General features: G+C 43.1%; 2 protein-coding genes across 17 annotated transcripts in view; one reads left to right on the forward strand and one right to left on the reverse strand.

Moving 5' to 3' along the window:
• Positions 1–28: 28 nt before the first annotated feature.
• On the reverse strand, positions 29–16,321 carry LOC309665504 (retinitis pigmentosa 9 protein-like). Of its 3 annotated transcripts, none has more exons than XM_082472121.1 (6): positions 16,032–16,321; positions 7,605–7,635; positions 6,340–6,469; positions 3,539–3,630; positions 1,556–1,617; positions 29–679 (listed from the first exon to the last, which is right to left on the reverse strand). In XM_082472121.1, exons 1-6 carry the CDS (start codon positions 16,181–16,183, stop codon positions 481–483), a joined length of 666 nt encoding a protein of 221 aa, XP_082328247.1. In that variant the 5' UTR covers positions 16,184–16,321; the 3' UTR covers positions 29–480. The 3 variants fall into 3 exon arrangements, with proteins under 3 accessions (XP_082328247.1, XP_082328248.1, XP_082328246.1); XM_082472122.1 differs by having other exon boundaries at positions 7,605–7,708; positions 16,032–16,170; XM_082472120.1 differs by lacking the exons at positions 3,539–3,630; positions 16,032–16,321 and adding an exon at positions 15,654–16,025.
• BBS9 (Bardet-Biedl syndrome 9) overlaps positions 15,807–22,507 on the forward strand; it is a 471,319-nt gene continuing 464,618 nt past the window's right edge. For 7 of the 14 annotated variants that reach the window (XR_014266409.1, XR_014266410.1, XR_014266411.1 and 4 more), the window contains exons 1-4: positions 15,807–15,945; positions 17,218–17,298; positions 18,230–18,279; positions 19,053–19,400. The gene's annotated coding sequence lies outside the window, so the exon portion shown is untranslated. Of the gene's footprint in view, positions 15,946–16,508; positions 16,762–17,217; positions 17,299–18,229; positions 18,338–18,760; positions 19,401–22,507 lie in introns of those variants that run through there. The other 7 variants (XM_082471762.1, XM_082471760.1, XM_082471759.1 and 4 more) reach the window with 6 other exon arrangements.

Consider the following 22,507-nt stretch of genomic DNA (forward strand, 5'->3'; position numbering starts at 1 on the left):
ATACATTAAGAAATAAAAAATAAATACATTTAAAAAATAAATAACGAGATTTTATTATCCTCGACAACAGAGGAAAGTCAAGCCTGAAATCTAAGGGCATTAAGTAGCCCCACCATGGAGGGTGGAAGCTGTGGCAGCACCTGGAGGAGCTTCCTCAGAGATTCCCTTAGTCTGGCCACCCTGCCAGAGGCATTTCTAAGGAATCAGGACCCACAGTGATCAGCAGGGAGGAGAACAATGAGAAAAGCTTTCCAGCCTGAAATCAGCCACTGTCCAGAGCTAGCACCTGGCAAGATACAACTCACTCTCCTGGGGGTCACATCTTTACTGGAAGGTAGGTGAGAATTCACACCTGTGACACCAAATCTCCTCCTCTCTTGGTGTCTCTCTCTCCTATTCCTCTCTGATTCCACATTCCTCTGATCTTTGGCCACAGTGTTTGATTTTTGAGAAGAGAATGTTGAACAAGTCAAGCTCTTGTCATTCTGAGTCTGAACTCTCATTTGACTTGGAAGACTTATGCTTTCGTTTTTTCTTCTTTTTCTTTTCTTTCTTCTTTTTCTTATGCTTCTCTTTCTTCTTCTTTTTCTTGTGTTTCTCTTTACATTCTGAGGAACTGGAGCTGCTCCCATCTTCATCTGATGTTGAATCCTCCAGTAACTGTTTTAACTGTTGTATCCTAAACACATAAGATTGACCAAAGAAACATACTCAGTGTAACTTAAAAAATTCTTTTAGATAAAAATATAAGAACAGTAGTGAGGGTGAAAAATGTCACAAAGCACCACCTCATTAAAGACAGTACTTATTTTTATTTTTGCATGTTTTCCCCATTCTTGTCTACACCCCCGCCTATTTTACATGACTGTAACCAGTGTACAAGCTATTTTGTATTCTTTTCACTGTCCTAAATGTTTCTGCATGTTTCCATAGTCCTTACTATTATAACTTCTAACAGATGGATACTTTCCTAAATCATTCCCCCACTGTTCAAGTTCATACTAAGTAATCTACCTCCTCAACAATTATAATTCAGCACAGGGAACTATACTCAATATTTTGTAATAACCTATAAGGGAAGAGAATCTGAAGAAGAATATATGTTATGTATATATATTATATATAATAATTATATATAATTATAGTTCAGTATCACCAATTTGAAAAAATACCCCCCACACCCCAAAAAAAGTCTTCTTGTTTTTTCACCCTGTCTTTAACCCTGTCTAGGAATTTTTAACAAAAGCTCAGATCTTTAAAGAAGATCTAGAGAAGATAAATTACAGTTGCCAACGTCAACTATCAGTGACATGAGTGGGCTGGGCCAAGCCCATTGCTTTAAGTTAACCCAAGTAGAACAGGCTGGCCTGCTCATTCCCCACACACTGGCTTTTTCAGGGACTATTCCTGTCTTCCAAATATTTCGCAATTAAAGTACCATATTTACTAAAACCACTCCTCTAATACTGGAATTAAAAAAATTTTGATTTATAAAGTTTCTAACTATATAATTTTAAACTTTAAGAGGATATTGTTATCATCCGGACAATCTCACCTTACATCCTTTTCATGTCTTTTATTCTCTCGAATGATGTCGTACATGGGATCTTCATGTGCCTTGAGGGTTAGAGAAGGTTATGGTTAGGTTAGGCTTCATAGACTGTTAAGTTAAAATTAAATCCCTCTTCCACTGAAACCAGTTTTTTTCCCCTCCTGTGTGGTGTAATTTTATATTTAATACGTTCTAATCCTTCCTAAGAGTTGCCATCATTTCAAACTCCTGGAGGCTATAAAAAAGATTTTCCAGTTATACAAATACAGGGTATAATTTACATAGCCTTTATAAGGAAATAAACCATGGCAAAATCATTATTAAATACCACTCAAGGTTAAAAATCTTGAGGTAATTCTATTTGTTCTATGTGGAAAGAAGATCAAGAGATATTATTAAGCAAAACAAGTGAGTTGGAAATGATGCGTAAGAATGATTCATTTATAGGTACACAAAAACATACTGGATATGACCAAAGAGAAGTCTGGAAGTATACTCAAGCTACTTACTACAAATTCCCTCTGGGGAGAGAGGCAAAATTGGACTTGAAAAATCAATTGTGAAAAACCTTACTGTAATGTTTCCATTTTGTTAAAATAAGGCAAATTTATTCTTATGATATTTGTATAATTAAAAGCTACTTAAATTACTTAAAATATGAATACACATAGAATGAATTTTATGGCATGTGAATTATCTTTAAAAGTATGTTTATTATAAAATTTTTACATATCAAAGAAAACATAAAGTTAAAAATATCTATTATTTTACCAGCCGGGATATCCACTGTTAATATTTTAGTGTGGTTCTTCCAGTCATTATTCATAATTTACAGAAGATTATAATCATGTTATATATACAACTCTATTCTCTTTTTCACTTACGCTTTCATGAATATCTTCCTATGACATTACATATTCTTTTAAAACATAATTCTTAAAAGCTATATGATTTATATATTGTGGTAACTTATGTTGTATATTGGACACTGCAGTTGTTTCCTATTTTTCTTCAGTTTCTATTTTCTAATCATATAAATAATTCTGAAAGTTATCCTTATACATTCATAATAATTTGTGCATACTGATGTTCTGCTATATCCTTAGATCAATTCTTAGAATTTAGGTTTCTAAATTTAAAAAATATGAGTATGTTTAAGTTTTTGAGATTTATCATTAAATTTTCTATTATAGGCACTGTAAAAGTTGACATTCCAGGTAGCAGTGATTTATCCATAATATTTTCTGTAAATTAGTAAAATGAAAACCCAGTATTTTAAATATCTTAAAATCCTTGGAGAATGTTTATATACCCGTTTGATATGCTGATAATCCCAATATATCCAGTAATAGCATAGTTAAGTTGACCAAAACAGTTACTGAATGGTGAATTAACCCTGGGAGGTGACTTTGTTAAAATAAAGGGATGAAATGATAGATTGATTTTACTGTCATCGAAAGAAGGTACATCGTTTATACACACACTTCCAGTTTATGATAGAAAAATATACAGACTTTAGACAAAGACTGGGAAACTAGAACCCTGATTTTATTTATGAAATATGATTTTTTTACATAAGTAAAAAAAGACTGACTGGGGAATTCCCTGGCAGTCCAGTGGTTAGGACTCTGTGCTCTCACTCCTGAGGGCCCAGGTTTGATCCCTGGTCAGGGAACTAAGATCCCACAAGCTGCATGCCAAAAAAAAAAAAAAAAGACTAACTGAATTGATAAAAATGCCTGCTTCAGAAAAAGAAGCACTGTTCCCAAGACAAAAGCAAATAACATTTTAATACGCATTTTTTGTTAATGAACTAATCTTTCACACAAATTCGATTTAATAGAGATGTAGTTAACACCAGATACTTTGGCCTAAAGGCTTTTGGAATGTATTTTATGTGAACCTCCAGTTCACTGGTGACTGCCTGATTCACCGACATTCATCATCTCCAGTAAACGTAAATTGACACTCTGGGGTTTTACTTACTACTCTGAACTGTTCTAACTTTTGGTTGCCTTTGATAAAGAAAGGGCATTCTTTGTCGCCCGTTCGGTGACCATACCGTTTACAACGCCAACCTAAAACAAAGAAAAAGGGATATATTTCTGTAAGATAATGCATTTTTACTCAGTCAAGATAAAGGTATCAGTAGATCATATTAAAGATATTCTTCATTAGATTCCAGTTTTAAAAGCAAATATAATTAATGGATGAACCATGTAAGATCCCAGAAAAGAGAGGGAAACTAATTACTTCCTCAAGTATCCTTTAATCGTAGAGGTTTAGAAATGAACCAAGTACTTACTAAACAATCCCATGCAAAAAGCAAAGTGCGATTTTTTGTTTTTTAAGTGTCTTACAGGTTGAATTGTGTCATCCCGTCTGCTTCCCCACTGTATTGAATTGTCCTAACCCCTAGTACCTCAGAATGTGACCTTACTGGGAGACAGGGTTTTTAGAGAGGCCTGGAATACATCCTTCCCTCACAGCACTCAGGAGGACACCCTGACTTTGGACTTTTAGCCTCCGGAACTGTGAGACAATAAATTTCTCGTTTAAGTCATACAGTTTGTGGTACTTTGTTACAGCAGACCTAGTAAACTATACAGGCATTAAGCAACTCCAACCAAGGAGGTCAGGAAGCAGGAAGAGCGATTATAGGTAAGATCAGCCAAATTTGCTCCACGCTGGTAGCTACTGAAAATATGTAGTGACAGGGAAATAACGTTTTCCCCTTTATATTTTTATTTGAGAGTTGGTAGTAGGAAACCATTGGGAAAAAATGAAGTTTAGGGATTCTCTGACCTGCCCCTGTCCTTATCTCCCCACTATTTCCACGTGGGGAGGAAGGAATGCACTCTTAATGCAAATGCAGACCGCTTCAAACATGTCTGTCTATGACAAAAAGGGGGGGATTTTAAATGCCACGGATTGATGTGTGGGTATCAAGAAGGATACATACCATCTGTGATCAAAACTCTTTGTTAAAGGAAAGGTGATCCTTGTTACTCAAAGTGTGGTCAACGGTACGGACCAGCAAGATTAGCATCACCTGGGAGCTTGTCAGAAATACGGAATCTCAGGCCCACCCTAAGTTTGAGAAGCTCTGCTCTAGATAACACTAGGATCATGGAAATCAATGAATACGGGGTTATGTGTGCATGTGTTTTTCCATCTGGGATGGATCCAAGTTCTGTGGAGTCTGAAGCTTACATAAATTAAGTAGAGGAAGGGCTCTTTAGGGGGAAAAAAGTCTTGCCTTGGCAAATTTTATAGAAAGAAAGAACCATATGACCGCATTGGTGGGACTCCAAAGACCTTTGGAAGGTACAAGGGCCCTAAAGGTTAAGCTTCATTAACTTCATGTAAAACTGGTTCTGGTCCAGACTAAACACTTTTAATTTGCAAGTCAATGAAAAGAACTATAAAATGGTAAGTGAAGCACAACTAACTACCCTATTACAGAGAGGAGTGGTTTTTAACCATAATTAAAAAAAGAAAAAAAAAGAAAAAAGAAATGTAATCAGTTTAATACGTGATTCAACTCTGAAAATAATAAACACAAAGGGTTTACTTAACTAAATTTATGATATAATTATTACTGGGAAAATGAGATATAGGAAGGGTATGTGTATGAGATGGGATGGAGGAAGAAAAAAAGAGCTGAATTCTTGTCTTCTACAGGAAGAAGTCAACAGATAATGAAGAAACCTGAAAAATCAAGGGGCAGGAATATAACCCTGTTATCTAGATACACAGGGATAGGGGCTTCCCTGGTGGCGCAGTGGTTAAGAATCTGCCTGCCAATGCAGGGAACATGGGTTCGGGCCCTGGTCTGGGAAGATCCCACATGCCGCGTAGCAACTAAGCCCGTGCGCCACAACTGCTGAGCCTGCGCTCTGGAGCCTGTGAGCCACAACTACTGCGCCCGCGTGCCTACAGCCCATGCTCTGCAACGAGAGGCCACTGCAGTGAGAGGCCCGCGCACCGCAATCAAGAGTAGCCCTCGCTCGCCTCAACTAGAGAAAGCCCGTGCTCAGCAACGAAGACCCAACGCAGCCAAATTAATTAATTAATTAAAAAAAAACACAAAAATCTTTATAGATACATAGGGATAAACTTCAAAATAACCTTCCTAAAAGAGGTTGAGGTGGTCGCCTTTTAGGTAAGGGGAATGAAGGAAAGGGGCTGAGAACTGCTATATTAATTATGTGCATGAAGAATCTTCGTACAAACAAATGTCTTTAAAGACAGCTGTATCCCTTTTTCAAACGCCGTCTTACGCTGGATGAAGGTGCTGCTGCTCTGGTGCGGTGGAGGGTGTGCACACAGAGCTCTACCTGTTCCAGACCCGCCCTCTGTGGCCCAGAGCTCCTCTCTGGTTACCTGGATAAAACCTCAACACCTCTGATGAGGATGACTGACTGAGGCAAGACCCAAGGGACCACCCTCCAATGCATCCCTTGTCCTCCATGGCATTTCTACATGGAATATCCTTTCTGTTACAGGAATATTACTGAAGCGTATACTCCGCAGGCAGCTACGGCCCTGTGGAAGACCATTACCCTTACAGCCAGAAGCCCTGGAGTCAAAGCACTGCTCTGCCTCTTACCCCAAAACACTTAATAACATATGCAAGGCGGCTTCCTCATCTATAGCACAGAGATCATGCCCTGACTTTAGCAGGGCTGTGGTGAGAATGAATCAAAAGAAGTGAACTTGTTTGTAAACAGTGGTCTATAACTTGCATGTACTGAGGGTGTTACTTGAAACCCTTCCACACTCACACTGCATGACTTTGACTTCTTTCCCCAGTGGCATCCAAAGTCCTTTGGTTGGTGCGTGGGCCAGAAATTCCCTGGCATGTTCATTGCCTGGGACATCTGGTATACAGTCTTCTGGCTTAGTCTCATCTTCCTGAAAAAGGAAACAGTGTGTAAGCTATGTGGCAAAAAAGCACCGGAACTCTCTCCCACCTGTTTGAGAACACAGCACTGCCTGGCTTTCTCATGGGCTGGAGATCCCAATGTCATTGTAAGTTACCCTCTGAAGAGCTAGAAAGAAAGACAAATCATAACTGACAGAAAAAACGGAAGTAACTATACTAGAAGAGCTAGCTATGCCACAAAAACAAAGTAGCTGTTCTTAGAGAAAAGTTACTAGTGTTTACATAGGATTGATCTGTGAGCCCCAAATTCTGATTCTAGATCACAAAAATTAGATTCTAAGATCACAAAAGGTTTTCTGCTAACTTAAAAGCTTTGTGGAATGAGGCAGAATATAGAGTTAAACAAGTGAGGTTTCCTGGAATAAGAGCAATGTGTTAGAGTAAAATAGATGATTAGACCTTGAAGGCCACTTTCATGTTTCATAATCTCATACATGCCGTATTTGTGAGATGTATTTTCATTACCAAATAACTGCACTATATAATTAAGGTGCTGTTTTTTTACCTTATGATTTTTTCAAGTTTCCATGAATATTAAATTTATAATGGAAGAATGTTTTCTAAAAATCTTTTTTTTAAGTTGAAAGTTACCAAACAGAAAAGGTTACTTTGGCCTTAAGTCCTCTAAGTCTCACTCCTGCAGAAAGACACACTGTGGCCAGGGTGCTGGAGGAGGGACTTCTGCAACAGGCAGGGCTGGACTGGATGAGCTTCACGTCTCCTCAGAGTCCAGTGTTCTCTGAGCTGATGACATTCAAGAAATCAGCACCGGGAGGGTCAGAGAAGGAACATGGGGCAGGAGAGCTTTGAGAAGACAGTCACAAGTGAGACAGAAAGAATGGGAGTGAGCGCTGGGGAACACTCGGGGGGGCCTGCAGTGGTTTCTTAAGGGACAGACACAAGGCTGATTAAATTTCTACAAAGGCACAGGCTGTGACAAAGCCCAAAGTGCATGAACCGACTGCCATCTGCAGGGAAGACACAGAACTATCACAAAAGGAGGTTCAAACCTTATGCAGCTGTTTTTCATAACAAGGGACTGAGTCTGAGCACTGAGTCAAATCTGTCTCAGGGAAAAACCAAAAGTACAAACTTCACACTGACCTTGATAAGTCCAGGAGGAGGTTTTTCATAACTAGAAAGGAAAAAAACACTGGTCATCAACCATGTTCATAGGAACGTAACACATCTCAATCAGCAAAAGGCAACTGCAGACCAAAATAAAAAGGATATTTTTAGTAAGAACTTAAAACCATGTTATAACTTAGTTAATAAAATATGCCTAGCAGTCAGAGATCTTATATAAATAAACTGATGCTATACCATATCCTGCTGGGATATAGCACTTAAATTCACCAAAATAATAACTAACTTGGTGTCTTAGGACAATGATTTTATTTTTGGAATAAGGGAAAGCAAGAGATTGCAGGGAAAATGTGAGGTAACAAGAGCCTTGAACGAATTATGGTTCCAGCCTGTCATTACAGTTGTTGGTTGATTTACCTACCATAACTTCCAGCTTCCATAACACTGAGAGGCTCATGGGGGTGGGGGGGTGTGAGTGATCTGTTCTAACAAGGAATGGGGGCTGTGCAGAGGGGAGGGAGCAAAGCCAGAGGGAAGGGCCTGTTGTAGGGGAAGGAGGGGAGGGTGATCTGTCCCAGAGGCTCCCCCTCCCACCTCGCCCGCTCCCCCCCCACCCCCGCCCCAAAAGCTCCAGATTCAAGATCCTCCCCACTGGCCTATCCTGTTTGCAGAGTGGGCTGCTGGGCTGCCGTCTGCTGCTCAGCTCTCTGACTGCCCTTTATGCCCCTACTGACCTCCTGGGACTCAGGGATGCAGGACTCCTGCTTGGTGCCTGGACGACAGGCTGGCACTCAATGAAGAACTACCGCTAGAGAAGCAGGTGACTGATTGTGTGCAAACGTACTTCCCCTTCCACCAACAAAGAGAGCTCTCAGACCCCCAGGGTCCTGAGGATACAAATCATGCCTGTGCTCCCAACTCATTTCCACTTCTCATCACTCTGCTGGAACTTCTGGAAAAGGCTGATGGATGCCAAATCTAGAAAAGCAGCATCCAATGCTAGGGTTCATTTTAAACAAATCAATTTTAAAATTAAAAAATTGAGATATAATTGACATATAACACTGTATTACTTTCAGGTGTAATTATGTTCAGTTTCAAGTACTGACACATTCCAGGCTATGCAGCACATAGCATGGGCGTCTGGCTTTTAAATATGAGTGCCTAATTGACACAACCCCCTTCTTAAAAAAAAGTAGTTGGAGGGACTTCCCTGGCGGTCCAGTGGTTAAGACTCTGTCCTCCCAATGCAGGGGGCACGGGTTCTATCCCTGGTTGGGGAACTAAGATCCCTCATGTCACATGATGCAGCCAAAAAAAAGTAGTTGGAAAAAGAGGCAGAACAACTGAACATCTGAGGTCTTTTCAATGCCTCTATAACGAAATTTTACTGAGAGAGGGCATCAGGATGCTGTGGCTGGTTTAAAACTGTATCTGGGCTCCAACAACTTGGAAATGGGGGAGTCCCAAGGTTGCTACACACAGAAGGTGAGTTCAGAGATGATTAATTTTTTGAATTTTGTACAGTGAAAATAATAAATTCTAAAATGGTTAATCATTTATCTAATAGTCAAATAGATACTAATTATCCCAAAACTAGTCGAAAATTGTTTAAGTTAAAAGAAAGAAAGCAGTAGTGTATAGGACAGTGTGTTTGGTATGGTTCTATTTGTGTGTACGGGAAAAGGGAGATTATATATATAGGATACCTGAGGGAGGGAGCTTTATTTTTCACTTACATTTATTTACATGCAAATACACTGCCTCAATGTTTTTTAGTTACAAAAGAAAAATGAAATTAATGTCATCTTCCTTACACCTATGTTGGTATGAGCCCAGGCTAATAAAGTTCTGAGAGATAAACCAAAGGTAACTTGGGACGTAGGAAAAAAAAAAATGCCAAAAATATGCTAATAGGAGCTCATTTCTGCTATAGTTATATAGGCTGCATTTTTGTTTTAAAATTTCAATGTTGGGCTTCCCTGGTGGCACAGTGGTTGAGACTCTGCCTGCCAATGCAGGGGACACGGGTTCGAGCCCTGGTCTGGGAAGATCCCACATGCCACGGAGCAACTAAGCCCGTGAGCCACAATTGCTGAGCCCGCGCGACTGGACCTTGTGCTCTGCAACAAGAGAGGCCGCGACAGTGAGAGGCCCGCGCACCGCGATGAAGAGTAGCCCCCACTTGCCGTAACTAGAGAAAGCCCTCGCACAGAAACGAAGACACAACACAGCCATAAATAAATAAATAAATGGATCATCACATTAAAAAAAAAACCATTTGTATGAAAAAAAAATTTCAATGTTATTTCTCTAATTGTTTCAGTAATTAAATCCTCACTCTTGCTCTAACCAACTTGCTATTTCCACTTACCAAAAAAGAACAGGTATATTAGGAGAAACTAAACTTAATTTTAAGGCGATATTGAAGGTTCAACTTAAAAATTTACTCCTTGCAGAAGTAACCAGTCAACAATAATCATGCCAGGCTTAGTGCTAAGTACCAGAAGGGAGAACTAAGGGGATAAGGGTACTCCTAAATGAAATCTAGAAAAGCCATAAAGTTGAAACTCCTCTCAGAAACACCCATGTAATTCTTGACAAAGGTACTTCGTAGCTTGGGACCCCCAGAATGGAGGCCTCCCCAGTGGCCCAGCTCATGTCACAAATCTAAACCTAAGTCAGCCTGCACTAACGGGAAATGCCTCACTGTCAAGGAAATCTGGAATACCCCAATCACGATCCTCCAACTCAGCTTAACTTAGCTTATCTGACCCTAGGTAAGAGGACATGCTAGTCTTATAAGGAAATCCCTGACCCTCTAGCCAATCGTGCCCTATTTCCAAGTTGCCTCACCTAACGCCCTATAAAACCCACTCTTGTCCAAAATCCCTGGGAAGAGTGTTCCACTGCATGTGAAGTGCTGTACTTCTCAATCCGCGGATTGTTTTCCCTTGAATTAAGGACATCAAACTCGTTAACAAATTGTATAATTTTTCTCTTTTGACATTCTTTAGAACGGTCTTTTTTTTTAAAAATTTTATTTATTTATTTATTTATTTTATTTATGGCTGTGTTGGGTCTTCGTTTCTGTGCGAGGGCTTTCTCTAGTTGCGGCCAGCGGGGGCCACTCTTCATCGCGGTGCGCGGGCCTCTCATTATCGTGGCCTCTCTTGTTGCGGAGCACAGACTCCAGACGCGCAGAGTCAGTAACTGTGGCTCACGGGCCTAGTTGCTCCGCGGCATGTGGGATCTTCCCAGACCAGGGCTCGAACCCGTGTCCCCTGCATTGGCAGGCAGATTCTCAACCACTGCGCCACCAGGGAAGCCCCTAGAACTGTCTTGATAAAGGAGATGTTTTGTTTTTTTGGCGTAGAGAACCCCATATCCCAGCCAGAACGTTTTCCAGTTCTAAATCAGTGTGAATGGGCTTTGCAGGTAAAAAAATTTAACTTTGAATTGTGATCCACTCTCACTGCTGTGTACCTTGGGCAAGTTACTTAAACCCCCAGGAGCCTCAATTTCCTCATGGGTAAAGAGTTCACAGCAAACATGTGAAAGGCACTCCACAATGCTGGCTTCTGCCTCTTCTGTTGAAGAAAAGTTAGTGCTCTTAGTAGCCTCATGAGGCAGCTCAAGATTAGGCACTAGCATCATAAAGGTCAAGATCTGGACCCAAGAGAGAGGCCTCGCCAACCCTCACATCTTTTTACAGATCTGCAGCTTTACGGGGATTTACCAGCTGCTCCTAAGAGGAGGTGGGCACAGACCTGGCAGTGGACTTCCTACAGACATCATCCCCAGCCGGGTTTACTGCCTTTCTAGGCCATGTGACTCTTCAACATCTGGCTCCAGGGATCACTGCCTTTTCCCCATGCAGGTGAGGTGGTATAGGATCATGCCACCTAAGCTGGCTGTTCTTTGGCTCTCTTTATATCCCCTATTTGATCAGTCCCTGCGCTTCACCTACACCTTCCCGCATGACTGACCTTCCCTCTTAATCACAGAACTTATTCAATAACTGCCTCTATGCCTGCCCCGCCCCAGCTAACAGCTCCGCTAGGATAGTTTATCAAAGTGAAAACCTCTGCCCTATGATGGCTGATAACCTGAGGGGCTGTGAGGGACACGCCTCTCTGCTGGTTTCCCTGGTAACTGATAAGCCAACCTGATGTCAATCCCCACTATAACTGGTAAACCTCCCCACCCCCCAAGCAAAGACTGCTGTCTGTGTCCTGACTGCTGTCTGCTGTACACAGTGGGGCGCTGCTCCAGGACTTTGCTTCAGACTTATAAGATCCCCTATCCAATAAACCTTCAGTGTCCTGTTGCTATCTCCAGCCTCTTTCTTTGGTCTTGTGGCTGGGCAATTATAAGGCTTGCAGGCCTGTAGGGTGCAGTGAGGTATATCAGAGGTGCAGAGGTGGTAGATCAGGGTTCAGCAAATCTATCCCTACCGCCTCTGAGGCTCAGCAAATCACCATGTGATTAGAGGACTGGAACTTTCAGCCCCACCTCCAGGAAGGTTGAATTAATCACTAATGGCCAATGATGAATCAATCAAGCCCGTGTAATGAAACCTCTATAAACACCCAAAAGGATGGCGTTAAGACAGCTTCAGGGTTGGTGAACACGTGAAGGCGCGGCATACCTGGAGAGGGCATGGAAGCTCTACACAGCTTCTCACATACCTTACCCTATGTATCTCTTCCATCTGGCTGTTCCTGACTTATATCCTTTTATAATGAACCAGTAATCCAGTTAGTAAAACATTTTCCTGAGTTCTATGAGCTGCTCTAGCAAATTAACCAAACTAGAGGAGGGGGTTTTGGAAACCTCCAATTCATAGCAGGTACCAACCTGGACTTGCAAACATCTCTGGACCCTTCCAAATAAGGATTATGATGGAGGCGTCTAGTCTCCATCCTCATCCTGTCACTAATCCAGGGCCTTTCTAAAGGGACAGAGGAAGATTTACTCCCTGAAGATTACACAATAAACAACTGGGTATAAGTAGAATTAGCCTTTTAGATACAGTACAAAGCTTTTTAGGTATGGTATTTCCAAAGCAAATTCTTAAAATATTTTGCAATCGAAAGCTGTCACATGTCATAGGCCTAGGCCTCTTTTAGGAGGAATAATGGAAATTTGCATAAATTGGGCAGGTGACACAGTCCATCAGCAGCCCTTCATTAGAAACATTAATGCTATGTCTTAGGCATTGGGACTTAAGGGAGTTTGGAAGGGAGGTGGTAAAGTCTATGTAAATATCCAGTAATCCGACAGTAATTTCTTTTTGCCATAGGAGTTGTACAAATAACATGGTCAAACTATCTGAATTCCTGAAAAATATGTAAATGTTTTTGCCTAGATAGAAAAAAAATGTGATGGAACTGCACATTTCTTTTTAATTTTTAAATTTATTTTTATTTTTTGGCTGTGTTTGGTCTTTGTTTCTGTGCAAGGGCTTTCTCTAGTTGCGGCGAGCAGGGGCCACTCTTCATTGCGGTGCGCGGGCCTCTCACTGTCGCGGCCTCTCTGGTTGCGGAGCACAGGCTCCAGACACGCAGGCTCAGTAGTTGTGGCTCACGGGCCCAGTTGCTCCGCAGCGTGTGGGATCTTCCCAGACCAGGGCTCGAACCCGTGTCCCCTGCATTGGCAGGCGGATTCTCAACCACTGCGCCACCAGGGAAGCCCCTGGAACTGCCCGTTTTGAAATCTGTTATTATTAGCAATGGACTTCCCTAAAAAAGTCCATTTTAGAACTGTTTCCACAAGTGTAAAGGAATGTGGTTGATGTTTTTTCCTAGGGCTAAACAATTCATTAGTTTAGGTAGCATGTTAAAAAGATTAAGGTAATATTTAACTATTGAAAATAACATTTGGAAATGAGAATCGGAGTGTGTTTATTGAGTAGCTGGCTTCTGTGCTGTGACAGCTGAGAAGTGTGCATTATCTTTGTAATTAATCCTCAGAATTAAAAAAAAAAATAGTAGAGGCCCATTATTTTGTGCCATCTGTGAATCCTTGCCATTATATCATTCAGATTGTGATAGGTTGCCCTGGGCAGTATAAAGACTAAATTAAGATAAATTTCGATAAGAGATTATCTCCTAAATAGGCATGGGACAAAAAAATCTTTATTTTGCCAAGTACTTAATAATACTCTTCGTGTATTTGAGTGTTGGGGTACGATTTCTTTTGGAAGAGTCCTTCACGTAAGCATACTCCATCCCAGTTGTTCCTGCAGCCTGGCCCTATGGGGGCTGGAAGGCAGAGATGAAAGTCCACATATACTCAAAATGCCCATTCTGTTATGCCCAGTAGCCCAGGAGCACTTGAGTGACAGAGCTGGAAAATGGGCAGGAGCATGTGTGGAAGACTCAGATGACTTTGGGGGCCTGGCAGGTATGGTTAAGAGTAAGAAAAATTAAGGTCAGGTGTAAGAAAATGACCAGAGGAGTGTGAGGGTAACTAAAGAGGGCATACCAGGTGGCAAAAGGATTTGAATTCCGTTTGTAAAAAACCACAATGGAACTTAACATGCCTGGCTGACCAACTTACTTATCTGTCTTCCTTCCCCAGACTCTCTTAAAATGACAATTAAAGAAATAAAGGTTAGAAGCCACACAAAAATCCTGAGAGGAGATACAAGGCTGGAGACAAGAAGGGAAGGGAAAGAGAACTAAACCCTCAACTACTATAACATGAGCTTAATAGGTAACATTTACTATTCAATCGAAAAAAGCAGTATAAGCATATAATTCAGAAATAGTTAAATTCCAGAAAAAAAATTAAAAGTTTCCCCATTGAAGCCTTGGTTGGAGGGAAAGGTACAGGGAGTGTGAGTAGAGATACAAACCACTATTTTTTGAAATTAGACTTTTCATGCTATTTGATGTTTAAACTACGTTAAAGTATTATTCTGGAAATACAGACTTTCATTTAAAAGGAAAGAAGCCTCTGAACTAGCCAAACTATAAATATGTCAACAGCCCAGAACTTTTAAAATCTCTGAACTGAAAAATCCCACTGGTCTGAGAATCAGACACCCGGGTTTCTCTTTAGTTTTGTTAGTTTACAGTTCCGTGTGTGCTTGATCAGGTTACTTAACTGCTGAACCTGCATTTTCTCATGTGCAAAAGGAGGTTATAAAAGGATGTCTGTGAGTGCGCTCTGAGCTACAAAATAAATGTAGAGTATTAACAACTATGTGGCATCCTACAGTTAGGATACTGAGGGCTAGGGGGTGGGGTAGGGCGACTGAGCCCTGCCTGAACTTATCCTAGGGAAATATTGTTCAACATCGGCCTTGCACGGGCAACAAAGAGCCTCCCAGAGTGCCCTGAAGGGGCCAGGACCGTGGATGCCAGCAGTCCACAACCACTGACCACTGAAGTGAAATTCAGCTCAAGAGCCACACTGAAAAGAGCAGCCCAGGCTACAAGGAAGCATGCATTTTGTGCCAAAGCTCCCAGCGGTTAATAATGAAGGATTAACCCTTTAAGGACTTTTCATGCTGTCTCAGCAATCATGAGAAGATAGGTAATGGGAAGTGCCTAAAACAAATAATTCAGATAACTCAGTGAACACCAAACTTAGTAAAGTCAGACTTCTAAAGCTGATTACTGAACGACAGAAACACAGAAAAGAACCGCAAGGGTCATTAATCCAACCTTCCACCTGATGTTCAAGTCTCCTTTACAACCAACCCTTCTCTCAGGGGTTATCTGGACTCTCTCCAACCCCGGGTAGCTGGGGGAGTACAGTGCCTCCTAGGTCAGGCCACGCTGACCAGCAAGAATCTATGACTCTGGTCCTAATTCTTCTTGTTGAGCTGGAATTGGCCTCTTTGTAGCTTCCACCCTTAACCCTGGTAAAAAAAAAAATCCTAGGGACGAGAGAGAAGTCCACGCTCTCTTCTACCTGACAGCTCCTCCCGCAGAGTCAGGGACCAGGCCCTCACCCCACGCTTATTCTTCCCTTCCTCACCGCGCACTCATGTTACGGGACTGGGCTTTTTCTTCCCTAGTTAACAGCACTAGATGAAAAGAATGGGGATTTTACCCAGTTCAGAGCGAGCCCCTTGAACTGAGAAACGGGAAAGGACCCAAGGGCGCAGCCGCACTTCTCCTGTATTCAAATCCTGACCGACACCGACGTCGCCGCACGAGGAATAAAACCGTCGTTTCCGGCGGGGAAGCGCCCGCCCGCCGCCGCCTCGCGCGCCCGGGACGAGCCTGTGGAGGGAGCCTCCCCGCTCTTCCTCCAGCGGCTGAGAGTCCAGCGTCCGGCAGCCCGGGATTAAAACCCGCACCTGGCTCGCTGGGGTCCGACGGGCCCACCTGCCCACTCGCAGGTCTCCAACCCCGGGCGGGCCCCGCCGCGCGACCCCGGGCCCCGACCCCATTCCTCGCTAGTCGGGGGCGGGCGTGACGGACTCACAAGGACTCCAGGTGCTTGAGCTGCTGCAGCTGCTGCGCGTCGTGCCGCCGCCGCCTCTGCTCCCGGCGTCGCTGCAGCTCCTGCTCCGGAGGCTCTCGCGGCCGCCGCGCGCCCCCTGTCCCCGCGTCGTCGCGCCCGGGTCGGGACGACATCGCGGCCCCGCGCGGCGCGGCTGAGGCGGCCCCGTGCGGCGCGGCTGAGGCGGCCGGCGCGGCGAAGACGGTACTTCCTCTGCGCTGTGAACGCCTAGCCCCGCAGCGCCCCCTCCCGCTGCCGCTCCGCGTCCCGCCGGGCCGAGCCGGGTGTCCCCTCCGCGGCCGCCTGCACCGCGCCGCCCAAAGGCCAGCGCGGCCTCAAGTTGTTGATCGGAGCGCCGGGTCCTGCAGTCAGGTCGGCTGGTGCCGGAGGCCGGAGCGCGCCCCCTGGCGGCGGCCAGGAGTCTCGGTGCTGAGGACGCTCTGTGGGGACCCAGAGCCCGTTCTGCGCGTGGCTGGGCCCCTCTCCGGGTCGGGCGCCTCCCCTCGAGATCTTCGTCCCTGGAGGCCGGGAAACCTGTGCAAGTTATTTTCGTATTCCCGCAGTGGCTAGGCACACAGGAGCTGCTCGTTACATGTTAGTAGGATTCATCCGGTTTTGGAAGAAAGCAAGGCTTCCATAGAAATTCTCCAATTTTCCAGAACATGTGATCCATGCGATGTATAGTCAGTGTAGTATACTGTATTCAGATAAGGTTTGGGTTATGGAAACGAAAAGCTAATATACACTGTGCACTTTTTATGTGGTCATTGAGCTAAGCCCTTAATAGGAGTTGGTTTAATTTTTTTTAAAATTAATTAATTAATTTACTTTAATTTTTGTCTGTGTTGGGTCTTCGTTTCTGTGCGAAGGCTTTCTCTAGTTGCGGCGAGCAGGGCCACTCTTCATCGCGGTGCGCGGGCCTCTCACTGTCGCGGCCTCTCTTGTTGCGGAGCACAGGCTCCAGACACGCAGGCTCAGTAAGTTGTGGCTCACGGGTCTAGTTGCTCCGCGGCATGTGGGATCTTCCTAGACCAGGGCTCGAACCCGTGTCCCCTCCACTGGCCGGCAGATTCTCAACCACTGCACCAGCAGGGAAGCCCTGATTTAATTTTTAAAATCGTAATAAGTGCTGTACGTAATACCCATGTGTATTATCCTTATTTTACAGATAAGGAGGCCCAGAGAGTTAACTGACATGCCCAAGGAAACAGACCTCGTAGGTCATGGAGCCAGGATGCAAAAGTGTAAGGTGCTTAACTAGGTTGTGCTTTGAAACTGTATCTGATATATAATTTTTTCAGCCTTGAAATAATGGAAGAAGCTGCAGAGGAATTAAAAATAAGTGCATAAGGGAAATGCTTGCCAAAATATTCAGTTGTTAATACCCCAAAGTGAAGAGCTCCTTCAAATTTATTCAAGAAAACACAAACACACAGAAGCTATGCACAGACATGTGAAATTATGCTGATACATGTTCTGGAACTTGGAAATGACCTCTTCCTCTAAGAATGAAGCCAATTAAAATTGTTGCATGAATGTATGATTCAGCCATTCATGTGTAACAGATCAGGACCCTATGGGGGCCTTCCGGGATAGACCCCTCCCCCATATACTCTGCTATAGCTCCTGTTTGAAGTACCCAGATAATAGTATCTCATGCATATTTCCTGAGTTTTTCATTTGGTAAAAACCACCACAAGTGGAAGAAATTAACTACTTGATGATCATGAGCCCCAGCCCCCAGACCTTCTGGCACCTAAGGATTGATAATGTTAAATTAACCACCCAGTTACCTCAACATCAACCAATCAGAGTTGTGCAGTAGCTGATCACATACCCTGGGAAGCTCCTCCCTCACCTTGCCTTTAAAAATGCTTTGGTGAAACCCTTCGGAGAGTTCAGGGTTTTGTTTTTTTTTTCTTTCTTTTTGAGCATGAGCAACCAGTTCTCCTGGCATGGCCCTGCAATAAACCTTTCTCTGCTCCAAGCTCCAACATTTGGGTTTGTTTGGCCTCACTGTGTGTCGGGCACACAAACTTGCGCTCGATAACGATGGAAGTTACCTGGGCCAATAAATGACCTGTATGGTATCTTATAAGACATCCAAATCCAGTTAAGAAGGAGGATATAGTCTTTGGAAGCTGTGATTTACAAACAAAGAAAATGTAATTGTGTTGCAGAAAGAAGTTGGTCTACAGAATCAAGAAGAAAACCAAGGGAAAGCAATCAGGTACTGTTTCTCTAGCGCTGTTGTTATAGAACAGCACGTTCCGGGTGTCCCACGCACAGTACATATTCCTTGCTCTTCAAGGTAACAATGTACTGGGCCAGCAGCACCCCAGCCACCAGGGCGCACACGCTAGCGCTTGCTACCGCGCTCACCCTCGCCATGGCCGCTTGGTCCATGGACGGGGCCTCCTGCGCCTCCCGGTCAGGAGAAGAGGTCGCTGGGTGGCTCGGGCCTCGGATGCTCCGCCCCAGAGACCAACACAGACGCCCCGCCCCGCGCCGCCCGCGCCCCGCCCGCGCCCCGCCTCCGAGGAAAGCCGCACCCACGAGCGGCGGGAACGGAGAAAGGCGTGGGAGGGGCGTGGCTTGCGTCCCCGCTGGGGTCGGGAGGCGGGTCTTCCTCAGAGCCCGCGTCTAAGGAACTGTCCAAGGACAGAAGAGGGGAGTCGAATTAATTCTCTCTCTCTCTCTCTGCTAATGAGGACCGGGCAGTAGTTCATTCTAGCTCCGCCCAGTAGAAATCTGATTCCAAACATCACTCAGAAAAAAATCCTCCGCCTTCCTCTCTCCTGACACTCAGGACTACAACCCCCAGAAGGCATCGGGGCTCAGCTATCCGACTTGCGCAGTAGCGTTCGTTGTAAAGTGCTATGACAACAGGGCGGAGATGGCTTGGAGTTAGGCTTGAGTAGGTGTCCCTTCCGCCGCTGCTGTCCTTTTTCTGCTACATCCCACTCACTGCCTCCTTCATTATTTCCTCCTCTTTGTGAGCAGCAGGTCTTACCGCTGTTCCTTCCTGCCTGATATCTGCCACGGGATTGATGCCGTTTTTCCTGCTTGTCTCTGAGCGTGACAGAGAGGGGATGCAGGAGAGCTACTTGGTGGGATCGCTCAAGCTCTGTGGAGCTGGTGGTGCCAACTGGTGAGGCGCTGTCTTTGCCTGGGACGTGAAACAAGTTGGATCAGGAGAACGAGAGGGAGAAGTAAGGGTTGCTTTTTCCTGCACCGTCCGTTCTTGCTCGTCGTTCCAGCCCTGCAATCCTGGCAGACGTTCTTAAAGAGAAATCGGTGGAAGGAGAGTTCGAAGAAAGGTGGGGCAGGACCCACCTGACTCGGCATCAGGTAAGAAAGTATGTCTAGAATTAAACAGCGGGTGCATGAATGCCCTTTCTGTGTTTTATTTTTTAGTCAGATTGATTATCTGATGCCGTATAATGGTTTGGGGGATATAGGGTGATAGGTTTCTTATGAAGGATGCTTGCATTCAAAACAAAACAAAACGAAACTGCCAGAACAATGTGTGTGTGTGATCCTGTGAACATTTTTGAGAAAGGGTGATAAGAATTTTTAGAGATTCCATTCAGGAATGTCACGTGGTGCACAAGCATTTTCCTCCTGTGACACTTCAACAGGTCTTGTGAGCAAATGGTCAAAGCAGTTCCCATCCTATGACTGAAGTAGGATGCATGTACTAATACCCCCTAATTCCTTCTTGCAATAGGATTATTGCTTCTCCTTCTCCCTTTACCTTGCAGACCACAGCAGTTTCGATGAGCTGAGGTGATATTATTAGCATCTTCCTTCCCCAATCAATTCCTGCAATCGACTCCAGTTTCCTGGAGTTTTTCTGTTTGTTTGTTTTTTGTTGTTTTTTTTAGCATCTCACTTTTTTTTTTACTAAACATGCCATTTTAAAAAAAATAATAAATTTATTTATTTATTTTTGGCTGCGTTGGGTCTTCGTTGGTGCACACAGGCTTTCTGTAGTTGTGGTGAGTGCGGGCTGCTCTTCGTTTCAGTGCGCGGGTTTCTCATTGTGGTGGCTTCTCTTGTTGTGGAGGACAGGCTCTAGGCGCATGGGCTTCAGCAGTTGTGGCACGTGGGCTCTAGAGAGCGCAGGCTCAGTAGTTGTGGCGCAGAGGCTTAGTTGTTACGCGGCATGTGGGATCTTCCCGGCCCAGGGATCGAACCCGTGTCCTCTGCATTGGCAGGTGGATTCTCAACCACTGCGCCACCAGGGAAGTCCCTACGTTTTGATTTTTAAATGCACTCTTTTCTTTAATGGTTAAAGCAGGTGTACAATGCATGTTTGAGCAGATGTACAATGCATGTTTGACAGGCTGTGAGACAAGCTGTTCTAGTTAGCATAAAGTTTACGTTAAATCATATATAAGCCAGAATGACTTCCCCATACCTCAATATGTGAACATTTCTTCCATCAAGTGTTTTTACAATGGAAGAGTTTTGGATTTTGTCAGATGCTTTTTCTGACTCTGTTGACATGATTAGGTGGTTTTTGATTTTTATTTTATTGCTTTGGTATATTTCCTTAATAAATTCTGGGTGTTAAACTAACATTGTATTCCTGGGGTAAATTGCACTTGGCCATGGTGTATAATTCCTTTAATATATTGCTTGATTCACTTTGCTAGTGTTGTGTTGAGGATTTTTACATACATATTTGCAAGAGATATTGGTCTGTAGTTTTTTTTTCTTGTATTTGTCTAATTTTGGTATCAATGTACACTAGCTTCATAGGATGAGTTGGGAAGTGATCCCTCCTCTTTTATTTTTTGGAGAGGTTAGTGAAGAATTGATGTTAATTAAAAAAAAATATTTGGTAGAATTTACCATCTGAGCCTAGTCTTTTCTTTTTTTCTTTTTTTTTGAGCCTAGTCTTTTTTTGTGTGTGTGGATAGTTTTTTGATTACTAATTCAATCTCTTTACTTGTTATAGGTTTATTTAGATTTTCAGTTTCTTCTGTAGTCAGCAACAGATAGCTGGGAGCAGGACAAATAATGCTGATGTCCTGCCCTTCCTGGGAAAATAGTTCTCTGATTGGGAGCTGTGGGGAGAGGGTTCTTGGATGTACCACTCTGGAGTGCAGTTTCCATCTTGCTGAGCTAGGAGTATGGAGAGGAGTGAGTCTTAGTTTAAATAGTACAGACTCTTACTGTTCCTACTGAATTTTAGATTTTTAATGTTTCTTTATTTGTTGTATGCTCTTAGGACAATTTCCAGAGACTTGAAATGGTTGTTTTTTTAAAAAAAATAAATTATTATTTTTAAAAAATAATTTTCAGTTTCACTGGGAAGTGGGCCAGTGGAGCTTCTCACATGTCACACTGAAAAGTGGAATTCTCTGAAACCTTAAATTGCTTAGCATATGGTTATGGGAGAAATACCTATATTATCAAAAGATTTCATCAGAGTTCCATTAGATATCAAGGTGCTCCAGTGTCTGTAAGACTTATATTTAAGAGCAAGTATAAAAGTGATTATATATACGCTTATTAGGAACACAACTGCTGTGTGCAAAGAGAAATTTTTTGTAGGTGTGTTTTATTTGTTCAAGCCAAAGGATTGAGCCAAAGGATTAAGCTTTTTTTTTTTTTTTTTTGGATAAACAGGGATATCCAGCAACCTTAAGTTGTTCAGACTTGCTATCAAATACGTCTTTGAAGCCAAAGTGGAAAAGAACTCCCCTTTGAAACCTTTTGCCTTGCAGCTTACGCTGTCATTTAAAAATACACCAATTTTTAGAAAAGGAAATTAATGATGTACAAATTGCACAAATGAGGGTTTGTGGTTTCTTAATTTCTTGGGAGTGGGCAGTGCGCCTTCCTCTGCTTCTGCCTTTGAAATTGGAGAGAGAGGCACTGGGAAACATGCTACTGACCATCAGCCCAAATTGTTGGTTTTCCTATCGTTCACTAATTTTTCAAAGATGTAAGACCTTATTCAATAATTTATTGTCCACCATGGTAAATGTTAACACCTGGGTCATGGGAGAACCAGTATGCAGAATTTTGGCATAATGGAATTTATGCAGTTCTGCTATGTATTAACTTATGTTTTGCCCTGGTATGAAAGTAAGTTGATCTGAAATGAAGCAGCTGTGGTCTTGTGAGGAAGAACCATTTGTTGGACCTAGGTTTGAAATTAGCACCCTCCCCCCCAACCTTTTAAAAATTAAAACAAAGAGAAACAAAAAAAAAAATCCCTCTACTGACCCATGCTTTTTCAGTGTTTTGGATATTAAATTGCAGGCAGTGACAGCCTAATAATACAAGGGTCTAGAGTAGGGACAGGGTATGCAGAAGCAAGTTTCTGCCATTAGCTGTGTGATTTAGGGAAGTCATTATAATCTACAGGATGAGAAGACCAGCTGATTGATGGGTACCTTCTAGCTGTTGAAGCTCTTGATTTTAAAAGTGAGTCTTTTTTT

Source organism: Balaenoptera physalus, assembly GCF_965194825.1.
Source record: "Balaenoptera physalus genome assembly, chromosome: 8".
Taxonomy (NCBI): Eukaryota; Metazoa; Chordata; class Mammalia; order Artiodactyla; family Balaenopteridae; genus Balaenoptera; species Balaenoptera physalus.